At 49.0% G+C, this 16,265-nt stretch overlaps 1 protein-coding gene across 1 annotated transcript in view; it reads left to right on the top strand.

The window, feature by feature from the left end:
* Positions 1-16,265, top strand: part of ADAM12 (ADAM metallopeptidase domain 12) — a 354,460-nt gene that overhangs the window by 250,374 nt on the left and 87,821 nt on the right. Inside the window, exon 6 of the mRNA XM_047702993.1 lies at positions 12,068-12,254. Coding sequence (XP_047558949.1) covers positions 12,068-12,254 — 187 coding nt within the window. The remainder of the gene's footprint in view (positions 1-12,067; positions 12,255-16,265) is intronic.

Here is a 16,265-nt window from a genome sequence, read left to right as displayed (position 1 = left end):
AAGTCGCCAGACCTCTCTGAGCCCCAGTTTCCTTGTGTTAAAATAGAATGAAGTCTCCAGCTAAAGTGGTGGTTTTGAAAATTAATCCTGTGACCTATAGGAAAGCCAGTCCTGTGCCTGACTTGGAGCAAGCCGCCAAAGGAAGAACCATCAGACTCTTGAGACTGTCTCGTGTTCTTTGATTCTGTGGCTGGCCCACTCGGGAGGTGTGTTCATGCAGTACTTCTGCGCTAATTCATGCAGAGCGGTACTCCTCCTAGGGGAAACATGGCGGACACCCACAAGACCATGGTGGCAAAAATCACACATGGAAATCACAGTCACCCTACCCTGTGTGGTATCCAACATGCTTCAAAGTAGAGAGTTTCTAATACATACCTGGAAAAGGAAAATCCACAAGTCCACACTTTACTGTTACTCCTCTTCAGAGCCTAAAAGATGGACCTGTTTGTTCAAAGGCCATTTATTGAGGGCTGGGTATTTCCAGCCTTCAAGTTAACATAAATGTCAAAGTGTGTAAGAACAGAAAAGCTAATCCGAACTGGCAAAAAAAAACAAACAAAACTTGAAGGTAGACTCCTCCTACTTAAAAGACCAGAGGTGGCTTCAGGCATGGCTGGATACAGGGTCTAACTAATGCTGTCAGAGTCCATTCTCTCTCCACTCTGGCCTCCACTTTCTTCTGTGTTGGTTTTATTTTTGTATATGGCTTTGTGTGTGTGTGTGTGTGTGTGTGTGTGTGTGTGTGTGTGATCACAGTGGGGGTTGCAGGCAGCCCTAGGCTTACATCCTCAGAGACCAAGTAGAAGTATGAGGACCCCTCTTTCAAGTTCAGCAGAGTTCCCCTAAAATACCTCTGATTGGCCCTGACTGGGTCATTGGTCCATCCCTGAAACAATCACAGTGGCCAGTGGTGGGTGTGATGCTCTGGTTTAACTCCCTGGGTCAGGCTGGGGGTGAACGACACCCAACCCCAAGGATGGGAAGTGGGGAGAGTGAGTTCTCCAAGGAAAACCAGGAGGCTTTTGCCAGAGAAAGGGCAAATGAGGGCCAAGACAGTAAGCAACAAACAGGCCTCTTCCAACAATGGCTTCTACACATCTGTGAAGAAGTTTTAGACCATCGAAACTGAGAACAGGCATTAACAGAGGCATCGGGATGGGTCTGGTAATTTTCAAGTGTTTTTCATAGGCATTTCAAACTCTTGATAGGTAAAGACAAAGGGGTCTCTCCAAGGTATTCCATTTACAAACCAGTGACATTAATTAATTAGTTTTAAAAAATGAAGAGGAAGGGGGCACCTGGGTGGCTCAGTCAGTTAAGCATCTGACTCTTGGTTTTGGCTCAGGTCATAATCCCAGGGTCATGGGATCAAGCCCCGTGTCAGGCTCTGAGCTCAGCTGCCGTCTGCTTGAGATTCTCTCTCCCTCTTCCTCTGCCCCTCCTGCTTGTGCTCTCCTTTCTCTCAAACGAATAAATAAATCTTTAAAAAATAGAAAACGAAGAGGAACAATTGGATAGCGTATTCCCGGAGTAATATTCGAATAGGATAAACCTGCCTTCTGTGCTTGGCCATGTCCCTCGGTCACAACACCCACCCTTCCACCAGGGCTGCCCACCAAAGGCGCAGGTACCTGTCCTCCCACACGGAGAGGCCAGCCTCTCTGTCCGGTTTGAGGAGCATCTGCTTCTCAGCCTCTACCTCTCGTCTCCAGCACCTGGACGATGTTCCGTCCAGGGTACGTCGCACAGACCATAATCGGGCAGAGAGGAATGCTGTGAAGTTACTCATGGCTGGGGTTTCAGGAAAAGTCAGAAGAGCACGTGCTGCATGTCGTCTGGTGTCCACCATCAAGATGGGTGGGGACGATGATGGGAGATCCCGAGGAGGGTGGCGCTCCTGAGAATTCGGACTTACCAGCTCTTTGTGCTGTTGTGACAAAAGCAGCAGACTGTGCATCCATGGAGAAATTCTGGAGTTAAGGAGTCAACCTTATGACCTTGCAAGCAGAGAATCAGACCAGAGAAAAAGCTCTGCTGGACCAAATATCCACCGGAAGAAGAATCGATTGAGCCTGGAGATAAAGGGGAGAGTCAGCCCTCATGGCACCAGCCCGGCAGATTTAGAAAAGAATAAATAGGCATTAAAAATTCTGTTCAGTATGGTGTGACCCAAAAGCATACTCAGATCTAGGAATGTAGGGGGAAACCCAAATGTCCTAGGGGACACATTCATTAGAGCCCGTCAGATTACAGCTTTGCAGAGAAAGAGCAGGGAAGGAACGTCCTGCACGGCTTCAGAAAGGCTGGTTCACACGTGGGCAGCTAGGAAAAACTCGGCCCTGGAAGAAACGAGAGAGGAAGGAAGCAAGCAAGTCCGCCTTCTTCATTTGAAGCTTGAGGGGGGGAAGATGAGAGAGAAAGGCATAAAGGTCCCAGCAGAAAGCAGGATTAAAGAGGGAACAGCTCTTTACTAGAGGGGATGATGGAGTGCAATGTGGAAAATGGGTCATAAAAATGAATGCAGCCGTCGAGTCTGTTCTTACTTTGAAAGGACTCCAGGTCAAAGGCAAAGTTCAGGTGTAAGTTAAGTTTCTGCTATTTCACACATCTCCCCGGAATGCTCAGTCCTCATTAGCCTATGTGTCCCCAAAATGCTCAGTCCTCATCAGCACGGTTCCAGTGCAAAGATGCATGGTTCTGCTTTGACATTCTGGACTCTCATTTGCTGTCCCTGCTTCCTGCCTCATGCCCCTTACCCGTAAGCCCCTAACCCAAGCATCCCCGCGGGCATCAGGGACTCCCCCACAGCGCACTGCACAGGGACCCAGCTGGGGACAGAAGTCTGCTCCCTCCCTAGAGGTGCCACCCTGGTTCTGTCATAGGACAGACGTGTGGCCCTGGCACGCTCCTGCTGCAGCATCAGAACAGCGTGTCCCCATGTCCTGATTTTATTCACAAATGCCACCTTCTCCTCCCCATCCGGCTCTGGCTGGAGCATGAGGAGTTCCTTGAGGGAAGACGCTGTCTCTCCCCATTGTTTCTCATTCTCTTGCCTCACCCTCTCAGCTCCTGCTGGTGTCTGGCCCAAGGGGTCTTGGAATCTCCCACTTCTGGGATAAGCCACGTGTTCTCCCATTCCCGGCAGGCTCGGTGGTTCAAAGGAGGCAGAATTTCTGAAGGAAATTCGGTGGTTTAACAGACTGAAGCCCACCATTCCCTCCATAGATGAGGACACTGGTATCTTGGGTTGTAAACTAGGACGGGTTGTAACACTGATTTCATTCTTAAATGGGGTTGAAGCTGCTTGAGCACAAAGTGTGCATGCACTCACACTCACACCTCATGCCTGCACTTTGTCCTCGTGTGCAGGCACGCTTACACTGTCATTCACCGTCGTCCTGTGGCTGGCATACTCACACTTGTGGACCTACACACGCATACTAACACTCTCTCGGATGCATGTACACACACGTGCACACACACATGTCCCCTGGGGTAGTGGTGACACATGGTGGGGGCCAGACCTTCCTCCTTACGGTTTCTGCTTTCCTGAGGGTAAGGGCGGTGTTACTACCACCATGGCGAGAGCTCCTGACTGAGGCTCCGCCATCGGCGGGCTGGTCCCCACACCATGCGACGCTGTTCCAAGGCACAGATTCTGTCTCAAGAAAGAGGCATCTCCTGCATTTATGCAACTCTGGGTGTTCTCCTGTGACGCTCACCAGAGCCACGGGAAGGCACGGCTCTACCGCAAAGAACCTCTCCCCCCCCCATTCCACTGTTTTCTAGCTGTTTCCAGAGCATTCCTCATGCATCTCCCCGTCTTTGTCCCTGCTGCCCTTCTGCCTGGGACATGCTTCTCTCTCTGCCTTCCATTTGGCTTTAAAAGCTTGAACAAATCAAATGACGTCTCCTGCGTACAGCCCCGTCCCTCCCTCCCAAAGATTCTCCCCATGCAGATCAACCCTGCATCGTCTGCACCGTCACAGGCAGCCCTTTCCTGCCACGGAGCAGGTGATTTATAAACATCTCTTCACATCCCTGCGTTAAGGCTCCCATCCTTCCTCGCTCCGTTGGTAGCTGACTGGTATACCTTGCTGTATGCTCACATACTGTGTTGTAAGGACCTTCACGATGGGGAACGTTTCTGATACGTTGCTTGTAGTGCCTGGAGCTCTCAGCACTTGCCTTCCATGTGAGAGACAGCACAAAATGTTTTCAGAAATTCAGTTGCATTCTAATATTCAGATGTAAGTCTCTTTGTTACCCCAGTATGGACATACATTACTATGTTCCTTTAAACTGTATAATAAAAAAAGTTTGCTGCACCAAATTTTATATGATGAAATCAAATATAGCACAGAATGCAGGAATACCTCTTGTCCCATAGTACTGAAAAATAGTCAATCAATTTATTTTTCAAAGGTAGAACTAACCAGTGTTATGGTCCATGGAGTCAGAAATAACCATTATAATGAAAGTAGTCATTTGCAAGTTAAGGGAAAGGCAACCATTGTAAAAGAAAAAAAAAAGTTCTGCTTTTATACTGTATTATTATTTTATTATTTACAATTTAACAGACAAGTTGAATTGACCCACTTGAAAAAAATCACCCAGAAATCTCCGCTGATAAAGTAAGAGGAGGAAAGATCTAGGAGGAAGAGCAGACGGAGGGAGCAAGGCGGGCTGGAAACTGAGCCGCGGGCTTCTCACAGGTCCCCACATCCAGTGCCATGGCTCACCGCCTTCCCGGCCCCTCCCGCCTTCACTCCAGGTCTCTCACCTGGATGGGTGTGGTTTCTTATCAGATCTCACAGCTCAACCTAAATGGCCTGCCACCAAGTGGCCTAATGGGCCAGAAAGTCAGGCGCACAGAGCTGACCTTGCATTCCCTTTCCTGTCTGCCAGACCGTGAGTTCAAGGCAGGCGGGGCACTGGGCTCAGCCTAGAACCTGGAAAGTTATAGGTGTTCAGGCAACCTCGGTGGAGAAAACATGCTCTCCTCAAGCCATTAAGTGGTCAGTGACAATCTTCACCAGTCCAAATTTTTTTTAAATTAATTCATTTATTTGAGAGAGAGAGAGAGAACGGGGGAAGGAGCTGAGGGGCAGAGACAAGTAGACTCTGCGCTGAGGGCAAAGCCAGATGTGGGGCTCGACCTCATGATCCTGAGATCGTGACGGGAGCCGAAGTCAAGAGTCAGAAGCTTCACCGACAGGCACCCAGGCGTTCCTTGGCCAGTCCAAATTTTTAGAACATCTCTAAGGTCATATTAAGGAAGAAATTGGCTAGAGAGGAGGTAAAGTCAATTCAACCTTGAGCTCTGCACTGAGACCCTCTGCTGCCTCAGCTTCTAGGCTAGGACTTGGCCTACGCTACCTGCCCTCCAGCCCTCTGGCCCCACCTGCCACCTCTGGCCCAGCTTCTCCTTGTCCTGGCCTCCTCCTCTGGAGGAGGAGACGTGCATTCCATGGTCCTATGGGAACATCGGTGGGAGCCAGTGCTGGGATCAAACTCATCTACGCTGTCTGCAGGTCTGCCCTGGTGTCCATCCTGAAGGTCATCCAAGGTCAAGTGTCAGCGCTCCCCTGCCCCACTCTCCCTCAAAATGCCAAGGTGTCCAAATCTAAACTCCTCAGTCCCCAGATGGGCTCCCCTCCTACCTCTTTTCCACAGAAGTTCCAGCCCATCTCTGGGTCCGAAGCTTGGCCCGTGGTGACCTTTGACGACCCCTCTGGTGCTCCAGCCCCTTCAGACTTCCGCGTCGCCCCCCCAGAACAACCCTTGCTCCGAGACTGTTTAACTGCCTCCCACCCGTGCTTCCTGCCTCCACCCTTCCCTTCACAGCCATCTTGCGCATTCCAGAATGTTGTGTTTCAGAAACACTGCCTGATCATAACAGAAGTCCTGCCACTGCCCCCGCACACGGAGCCACGGGGCTCCCTGCAGCCTGCGATCAGAGCCTCTCACTCCCTCACACACGTGTGCCGTCGTTCCCGCTCACACGCGTGTGCAACCGCTCGTGGGCCGGCTTCTTGTGTCCCGATCCCCCGCCGGTCATGCCAGTCCTAGTGCTGGGCCGGGAAAACCACTGCGAATGAGGAAGACCCTCCATGGGTGTGGAAAGCAGCCGGAGGCCGTGTGGGCACCATGGAGCGAGAGCCGTGACATGGGTGTGCACAGAACCAGAGACCCACGGAAGGGACCAGGATGCTGGGCTATCCTGAAGGTCGGCTGAGCAGAAGCTTGCATCAGCCTGGAAGGTCGATCCAGCCGGGGGGCTGTGGCAGGAACGGTGCGAGGCCGTTGGGTGGGAGCCCCGAGGAACAGAACATGGCCCTAGCCTGGAAGCAGCTGCATCCCACAGGCCAGAGGGCCGGGCACTCCCGGTTCCACAGAAGGAGCCTGCAGATCTGTAGAGACCCCCCGGGTGGGGAAGGGGAAAGGCCGAGGAAGGAGGGGACAGCAAGGGCAGAGCTCCGGCAGCCGGGAGTTGGAAGTGTGAGCAAGAGCCACCTTTAGTCTGCATGGAGGGTGTGGAACCGTGTGCAGTGAGGCCGCAGGGCAGCCAAGGCCAAAGCCAAGGTGAAGGATGGAGACAGAGAAGGAAGCCTAAATGCTGTGTCCCACCTTCCTTCCACGGCCCCCACCAGCCATTCACCCACACCCTCGTGTGCGTGGGGTGTTTGCGCACTCTGAACTTTCTCCTCAGCTCGTGCTCCTTCAAGGCCACTCACCTGGCCTTCATGCTCCCCACCCTCCAGTTCCCTCATCCTCCAAAACTCTCCTCAGGGCCCCCCATTTTGCACAGGCGATGGATGACGCTCCCTCAGTCAGCACCGAGCTGACCGTCCAGCCCATGGGCAGCCTTTGCATTCAGAACTCAGCCGTGCCCTCCTCAGAATGAGTCCTTGGTGCGGAGGAGAGAGGGCCCACCCTAGCGTGGCCATGGAGGAGGGAATGGCTCGGGAGCCAGGTCCACAGCCGGGCTGTCCTGGCTGTGCCGCTGACCAGCTGCGTGACTGTGTGAGAGTCCTAGAGCCACCAGAAGAAGTCACCACATGCTTGGGGGCCGAGAGCCACAGAAATGTATTGTCCCCGTTCTCGAGGCCAGGAGTCTGAGGTCAAGGAGTCCTCAGCATTGGACTGAGGCTTCTCCCCATGCCTGGCTCCTGACTCCTAGTGACTACTTGCCACCGCCGGCCTGCTCTGGCTGGTCACCCCGTCACAGGTTTCTGCTGCCATCTTCATGTGGCCTCCCCACTATGTCTCTGTCTTCTCCTTTTTCTCGAAGGGGGCACATGTTATTGAATTTAGGGCCCACTGTCAGCCCAGGAGAAGCTCATCTTGAGATCCTTAACAAGACCCCATCTGCAAAGACTCTGTTTCCAAGGGTCCCATTCACAAGTTCAAGGGCTGGGAGTCAGACATATCCTTTTGGGCAACACAATTTCACCCAGCACAGTGACCTCGGGCTCTTAGCCTTGGTATCTTCTTCGTAAAAGGGGCTTATGGTACCTGCTCTGAAAGGATTGCTGTAATTATTAGAGAAAACAGAGGATTCAGAAGCCGGGCTCATGGGGCAGGAGAGCCCATGGAGTGACTGATAACAAGGACATGGTTTTTGAGGAGGTGATGAAAATGTTCTAGAGTCAGTGGTGATGTTTGCACATCTCATCGAATGTACTAAAAATCACTGAATTGCCTGTTTTAAGAGTGAACTTAATGGTATATTGAATCATCTCTCGATCAACTGTTCTTTTTAAAAAGGAGCCTGGCTCAGGGGGCGGTGCCTTCATAAATCCGAGCTGCTATTATTACTATTATTATTATTATTTTATTACTGATGTGCCAGTCCCAACTACTATTAGAATCTTTTATAAAATAGTCTAACATTTTACCTCTTTTGTCATATGCCTCCCAGACCCGGGTATGAATTACATTTGAAACAAGAACCATGGGTGAGATGTCTTTGTGGTTCTACCAGAGCCCGCCCAGGGCTTCCCACGTAGTAGGGGACAATGCAAATTTGTCCTGATCATCCATGAGTAGTACCCATGGAAATTACTTGTTGGCAGTAAGCCCTCCAGTGCTTGCGTGTTCCCTACTAACAGCCGTCATCGCTGTACCCAGCGTAGGTGCGGTGGGATATGATGTTTACCCCTGAGCTCCCCCAGGAAAGAGCTGAAATTAGATTTCATGCCAACCACATTTCCAACTGATGATTGGCAGCCTGATATTGAGACCAAAAGTCTTTTTTTTGCAAGAAAATTCAATTAGCATTTGAACATGGAGCTAGTCTGGGTAATTCATATATTCTAATCATTACCTTATTACAGGTAGTCAAAATCCATGCCACTCTCCGGCTTGCCTGGGAGTAGCAGGAAAAATTGTAATAAGAACAACCACATTAAGCCGTGTTATTGCCTGATGCACCGTTGCTTTGGAGATTAAAAACTGAATTTTGAGAAAAACAAAAACTTATCTCGAGGAAATACAGGCCTCCTGAGTTTTCACTTTGAAAGCTCACAAAGTCAATTTAAAATTTTAATAGATTCCTCTAAGCTTCTATTGAAGGAAAAATAACAGGATTTTAAAATTTAAGGGAAGGCTACCTGATTTCTCTGACTTTTTCCTCCCCCGTTGTGCTCATCCTTGTGCAGGGCCCCAGACCCCTCTCAGAAGAGCGCTAGAGGGAGACAGGAGAGCTGGACGGCTGAAAGGTGAAGGGTTGGGGCACACAGGTCCCAGCTCTGCCTCCAGCCTCCCACCTGCCTTGGACAGGGGGACGATCACCAGGGCTGCCACCCTGTGCAGATCCACTAGGTGATTAGTGCAAGGGGCACAGCCTGGGCAGAGCACCATCAGAGTGGCCCTCATCACCCCCAACCACCCCTTTCTCTTCTTCCACCATGAACTGCACTCAGTCCCCTGCCTGCCATGATGGCCGGTCCCGTACCTTCCAGCATCCTCCCAATCCTCCCAGTTCTCCTAATCTCCCCCTAGAGAAGGTACCTGCGGTCTTCATTTTTCTGCCCCACTCTGGCAAGGGGAAAGAACCCCAACTTCAAAGTCTGCTGGGTTTAAATTCCATACTCAGAGATACTTCCAAATCCAAGTTTACAGCTAAATATCTTTGACATTCCACTTAAATTACACTCGCTTATCTAGCTTGGGGCCAGCAAGGGCTGTGAGAACATCAAAATTTTACATCTCAGAAACCCTGAATCCTTGCATTTTGTGTCCACTGTTGTTTCCAGCAATCTCTAGGGCTAAATGATTAATTATACCCACGACAGTCCAAAGCAATTATTTAATTAAGTTGTCCTACAGGCTGCCAATTGTTCCGAGCGAAGGGAGAGCCTTCACCCCAGTTTCTCAACATCTGGCCTTTGGATGACTTGAAAGATAAAAGGAGATATGAGAACATTTTTATGACTAAGTAACAATTTCTAAAAATTTTCCATTAAGTAGAAAAACTTTTTCAGTAATTTGTTTCTCATGATTACAACTTAGTGACATGTTTTACTGTGAGCGTCCAGCTTACTTAACGCTAACGCAAAAGAGAAAACATACTATCAAATGAAATGTTGGTATCATCTTTGTTTTAGGGCAGGAAGGTCAGTTTTTTAGCAAATCCATATTTTCCCTTCAAGTGTGTCTGTCTTCCACATTCCCTTGGCCTATCATTTTTAAGTACTCTTTCTTAATTGAGGTTATTTAAAATGAAATTTAATAAACAAAAATCCCCTGTTACCCCTTCCAAACTTAGAAATCTAAATTTTATTTCACAAAGAACTTTTTAAGAAGAGAGATACAAGCCACCCCAACAGAGGTGATGGCCAAAGTCATGTCCATGTGATCTGCTAGAGACACACAAAGACATGAGTTGGGGCACAGGCATCCCGGGCAAGATCTTTCTCTTTGCCTTTGTCTATAACTTCATTACATAGGACTGATAGAGCAAACCAGCTGAATAACAATGAATGGAGTAGAGAGTATTTGCTCACCATTTGTATTCCAAATACACACTTGACTCCTTCAGACCTCTTCCTTCCATACTATTTGAGTATTGAAATCCCATCATTCTATTAAAATCTAAAAGCAACTAAATAAAATGGGCCTTCGGTAAACATAGACGGTGCCTGCTTCCACAGCACACAGGCTAAACTTGGAACGATAAGCATAACATGAGCGAATTACTGAAATAAGCAATACTGAATGACAAAGGAACATTTCACAAGGTCCCTGTTTTGGAAGAAGGCTGAGATTTTCTGAAGAAAGCTGATGGAGCAACCAACTTTTTCAGCTATGTCTTAAGGACAAAGGCAGGCTCAAGTCCTTGGGTTGATGCAATATAAATTATTTATTAGAGCTACTGCCCTAAACCTGGAGCCCCTGAACCTCATCCATAGTCCCCAGTCTTCAGACATTATCTGCAAAATATTGCAATATACACACATGTGTATTTTTCAAGGGAGAGTATAAAAGGGTTCATGTCTCAAAAAAGGTTAAGGTTTACTATGTTAGACATGTCTGCTTATAGTGCAATAAGTCTCACTCGAAAATGTGATGCGTTTCTCTAGTGGAGATATTGTGGTTGCCTTGCTAAAGAATGGAAGTCCCTAGAAGCTTCCATTATTATGTGGGAAGTCTTAAAACTGCCAGTTTACTATTACTCAAATTGCCATTTCTCCAAAGAAAATCTGTCTTTCAATATCAAGAAGAGCCTTTTAAGTTAAAGAACTTTACTGTCCCACTCTGGAAAAGAGAGAAACAAAAACCATCATGTAGGCCAATGTTCCCCAACACTTGAAGGAAGCTGACACCTCTGGGTTAGCGCTGCTCGTTTCTGGGAAGCAGACTCTGCCTAGGCTCTGTCCTGCTCCAGAAGGTCAGACATGCATTGTGGTCCATGGCCTGATACCACTGCCTGTCTCTACAAGGTGGAATGTTCAGCACATTTGTCTGTTTTTTTAAAAGAACTTATACTTTTATTCCCAAATCTAAAAGTTACTTCAAAGGTTTCTTTCTTTCTTATTCTCATTCCCAGAAGTGGATTTATCATACTACTGCTCTGTTTCACGTCATGGAGTCATGAATGGCCAGTCTGTGGGCAGATGTGTTATCAAAACACAAGATCTTCCTGAAATTGTCAGGAATTTGGTATTTGGAATAACATGTTAACAGCAGCCTAATCCATGGATGTGCCCTTGTTAATAACAAAGAAGACAACTACCATTTAAGCACTGATCTATGGCCTCCACAAGGCTAAAAGTTTTAACTGGATGACATAGCAGCCCTGAGAAATAGGTATTATAGTCCCATTTTCCAGATAAGGAAACCGAGCTTCAAAGAGGTCAAGGTCACGCACCTAGAGCTTACCCCCAGACTGCCAGACTCTGAAGGCTGCCTCACCAGCCTTGGGGCTGCGGCATCTCCCAGTAGTCTTGGTTCCTATGAGAAGTGATCCAACTTTAACAAAGAGCAGAGGGCAGAGCTCAGCCTTCAAGAAGCAGTTCTAATGCTTCGTGCACCTACACAGCTTCCTTTATTCACGGCTCCCATAAATAAGTGTAAGTTTATACTCAACCTCATATAGAATCCTTTCAAATATTTAGGAAGCGTAGTTCATCGGGCTGAATAATTTACATGCAAGGATTTTCCTTTAAAGAAAAAGATTTCCCTCCCCATCTACTAATTCAGATAGAGTTACTTTCTAAGCAGATGAAACATCTCTCAACTCTTTTCCCCAGAAATCTATCTTTGAGAAGAAAAAAATTATAAATCAAAATTTAAAAAAAAACACATAGAGGCTAAACAGTCTACTCTTTACCGTAAAATACTTGAGACAAAACATTTCCCAGACTTGTTTTCAAAACACGTGCAAGATGAATCCATGCAAACATGTGGTTCAGAAATGTCCTTCCCAATTAAAACCTGAGGATATAAATAAATCGGCTTTTCTCCTTGTATTTCTTCTCTCATTATGAACAGAGCCTTGGCCATAAACAAGAAACTATCCTTAAAATTATATATATTTTTCTTATTTCTTCTTCAACAGGGGACTTATTACATTTGAAAATAGCACCTATATCTTGGAACCAGTGGAAAGTGAAAGAAACAAACACAAGCTCTTCCCAGTGGAGAAGCTGAAGGGCACCTGGGGGTCCTGCGGGTCCCATCACAGCACGTCTGCGCTCCCTGAAGGGAACTGGCTCCCACCACCCTCCCGGATGTGGCCAAGAAGGGTAGGGGGGAATCAGGGTCATGCTTCTGGGGAGTGGGGGCTCTAGCTAGGGGGCTCCAGGGCGAAGACAGCTGGAGAAGTTTCGTTGTCTGCATGTTGTGTGGGCGGGGGGGGGGGGGGCCTGGAGTGGTTCATATCTTGTGCGCACAGCATCACCGAATACCGAAACCTCCATCACTGTTTTTGCAAATGGCGGCCTCAGACTCATCAGCCTGTGCTGCATAAAGTCTGGCTCAGAGGCCGACAAAATTACCATTCATTGTGGTCAGTGAGAAGCTACTGCGGGCCTAGACCCAGGTTGCACGCCACTACTGCACCCACAATGATAAACAAGACAAGAATGAACCTGCACCTGCCCATTGGGCAGCTTTCCTTCCTCAGGAGGAGAAAGACAATATGGAGCCTTCTTTATTAGCAAGTCTGTTTTACAGCTGGGGTCTTTGTTATGATTTGCATAACATCCCCAGTCTTGGCCTGCGTGCCCCTGCAGAGGTGAATGGAATCTTGGCCACACGGTGTGGCTAAGGAGGGTTGCTTACTGTCCATGCTGCCCGTGTCTGTCCTTCCTTCCTTCCTGAGACTGTCCAAACACTCCTGTGTTTTCTGGCCACCTGCTCCTGGCTCTGCTCATCAAACTTCTCTCCTTCTGCCGCAGAAGGGGGAAGAGTCGTTGCCTGGTGAAGCCCGGGCCACAGATCTTCCTGCCTGCTAAGCTGACAGAGACACAGGGGCTCTGGTACTCTCTGGTGCGTTACCAGGAAATCTCCACCCCAAATGGTTGCCTGACCCTTTTGTGTCCAGTATTACTTGGGTGCCACAGGCTGCGGCAGAACACTCTTGTTTTTTTAAGATTTTACTTATTTGAGAGAGAGAATGTGAGTGAAAGAGCGAGAGCACGTGCATGAGTGGGGGGAGGGGCAGGGGAAGAGGGAGAAGCAGGCTCCCCGCTGAGCAGGGAGCCTATGTGGGGCTCTGATCCCAGGATCTGGGACCATGACCTGAGCAGAAGGCTGAGCCCACTGAGCCACCCAGGTGCCCCAGCCTTAGAACACTCTAAAAAAGGAGTGAGGGTAGCCACATTTGGCTGGGGGCCCTGACTTTGAATGAGTACAACCAGATAGGAAATTCTGAATAATTTCCTGATTTTCGTCTCTGGCTTTCCTGTTCCTCTGTTGACAAAACATCAGGATTTCATAGATACGATGTCAAATGTGCTAACACTGGGTGGTCTAGAGACATGTTCTTCAAGGTTCCACTTAAAAGACAGTACATTTCCTCTTTCCTGACTTAACACTCAGTACTGCGTACGGATTATTCCTCTTTCTTCATCCCTCATCATTTTTATTCCGAGTTCAAACAGGAAACATGATCCTAAATGATTTCTTCTCATTTGTAAAATTTCCCTCGCACCTGTGAATTGTGTTTCCCTAACCTTCATTTTCGTTTCGTTCTTTCTTCCTGTCCCGGTGTTCTGCCTGTGTGACCCTGTTGTCCTCTATTTCTTAGTTTGCTCACAAGGCTTCCGATGGCGGGTGTGTGCTGCCTCCTTGTCCTTCCTCCCCCATCACACAGAAGGGGGAGAGGCCCCATCTGGGACAGTGACCCACCTTGACACAGATACTCAGGAGTGGAGACCCAGGGATCAGAGCTTGAAAAAAATCGCCCCCCACACATGAACAGCAGCTTGAGAGAGTTTTGTCCTGCCTTTCTCCCTCCTCCCACCCATTTTAGAGTGACAGATTGAAGACTTGGAATCACAGAGACCCGTCTCTACAGTCTCTGTGGTCCCAGGTCATGTTTATTTTACTCTTCAAACACTCTCGCCTTCATTCCAGACCTCAGAGAAGAGGTGATTAAGCTGTAGGTCTTCCAGTCATAAACAAGGAGGACATTTGCATTTTGTTTTCAAGGCGCTTGTCTTTGATCACCTTGTTGAATGTATGGGGCCCACGTTGTGAGATTTATAACTTGACAGTTTAAGTGACACCCGAATACGTTTGCCATTTCACGCAGAAGTACAAGGCTCGGTGTCTGCTTGCCAGCAGTATTTTAGTTCCTTAACGAAGCCTCTGGCTGTCTAGGACTGTGGTTGGCACCATAATTTCCAGTCACTCCGACTCAGAGAGGAGAGCGCAAAACCTGAATAACAATGTTGTTTTGTTAATAACGCACATTAGGGTGCAAATGAACCTTTAAATTGAAAAGGGAAGGCAACAGCTCCATCCTCAACATTTTTCTCTAAAAATCCTTGTGATTGTTTCAGTGGAAGAGAAAAATATGACACAAAGCACATCTATATAACGAAAACGATATGAAACATGATTCTTAAATAAGGGGACTCCTTGGGGACTGGAATGGGAGACCACGTGCTTTGGGACAACAACTCCGTGAACATGAAAGAGGCACTCACCTGCCTCACTCCCAGCCGTTGATTTTACACTAAAAAAAAAAAAAAAAAAAAAAAAAAAATCAATGTAACTGCTGCGGGCTCCTCCTGTTCATGCGATGCAGCAGCCGTGCCAGCCTTCCGCCAGCATCTTCTGCCCCCGCTAAATGTTAACTAGGGCGAAGACGGGTTTGCAGGCTGAGGTTTTTCTGCAGATATTTGCGTTTCCTTTCACAGAGCAGCAGGAATAAATCAGCACTCGGGGTTTGCACCGGCAATAATACAGGCTCGAGCTATGATTTGTCATTTTTACAAGGCCCTACGTTCGATTTGAGTGAGAACCCAAGTGGCTCCTGGAAGGGCGCCTGCGGTCACAGGGTCTTGTAATGCGACCTCGCCTCTGCAGGGTCCTGGAGTCTCCCCCACCCCACCTCTCCCTAGTGCCCTGGCCCCACTCAGCCGCCCTCCGACTCGCCACGCTCCTTCCCTCCATCAAGGAGCCGGGCCAGAAGGCAGACTGATTCTAACACTGGCCTGAGCCAGAGAGAGGCGAAGGCTTGGGAAATTCACTGCGGGAGAAAAATCACATAATGCCTCCCAAAGGCAAATGTAAATTATGTTTGAATTACCCCTTCTTTGGGGATTATCTGCGCTGTGGTTCCCCTCCATTAGCGTGGGTAATTATGAGTCAAATGGAAAAGGCAATACTTCCTGTAGGAAGCCGGGTTCGCTCCAGCTGCCGCGTGTCCTCGAACACGGCCCTTCTGCAATGGGCCTGCGTGATGGCTTTGGATCCCTAGACAGCCTCCCCGGTTGGTTGGGTGGAAGACAGTCACGGCGGCGGGAGCAGCAGCAACAGGAGTCTACAGCCCGTGCCGAGCCTGAGCAGAGCTGAGCATCAGGAAGGGGCCGGAACCACGTGGCCTCCGTCTTTCTAGCGGGCACGGCTGCTGCCTCTCGGACTCGACCACCTGCGCTCCCACACCTGCCCCGAGTGCCCGTATCAGCTCCTTGCGCTGCCTTGGCTGCTTGCTCCCTCCCAGACCTTGCTCAGTGCCATGGCCTCTCTGGCCCTGAGCTGCGAGCCTCCCTCCACATGAGCTGAGCCTCCAAACTGTCCAGGTGTAGATTCCTGTTGACACTTACGTCCCCTGAAACTCTGAATCAATGAGTAACAGAGCTGCTGCTGCCATTGGCTTTGCGGACCCCACTTCAGTATGTTGCCCGTGTGCCTGTTCGCACTCGGTTGGTCAGGCGGAGCCCGTCCTCCGGCTCACTGTCTCCCTTGCCGGTTGCTTGTGCAGCTCGCCCATCAGCGGGGCCCCAGGGGGCGTATCCCACGTGGGTGTGATCTGTGTACTTCACCCCCCACCCCCTGACCCCTGCACAAGCCAGTGGCAGGACGGCGGAGAGGACCTGGCAGGCAGGACCAGGGATCAGCTCATAAATATTCACAAAGTGGCCTCAGAGTCCGGGCACCCCGCCTCACGGGAGCCGACAGAGACCCTTTTTCACTCAGAGGAAAGTCAAACCAAACTGGATTCATTTAATTTGCTATCTGGCCACCTACAGAAGCATGGGCTCCGGCTTCATTGTTGTGGTTCTTGTGTTGCTGGTTGTATCACA

This window comes from Lutra lutra, chromosome 14 (assembly GCF_902655055.1).
Source record: "Lutra lutra chromosome 14, mLutLut1.2, whole genome shotgun sequence".
Lineage (NCBI taxonomy): Eukaryota > Metazoa > Chordata > Mammalia > Carnivora > Mustelidae > Lutra > Lutra lutra.
Note: the sequence above shows the minus strand (reverse complement) of the source record. Positions and strands in the feature narration are given on the sequence as shown.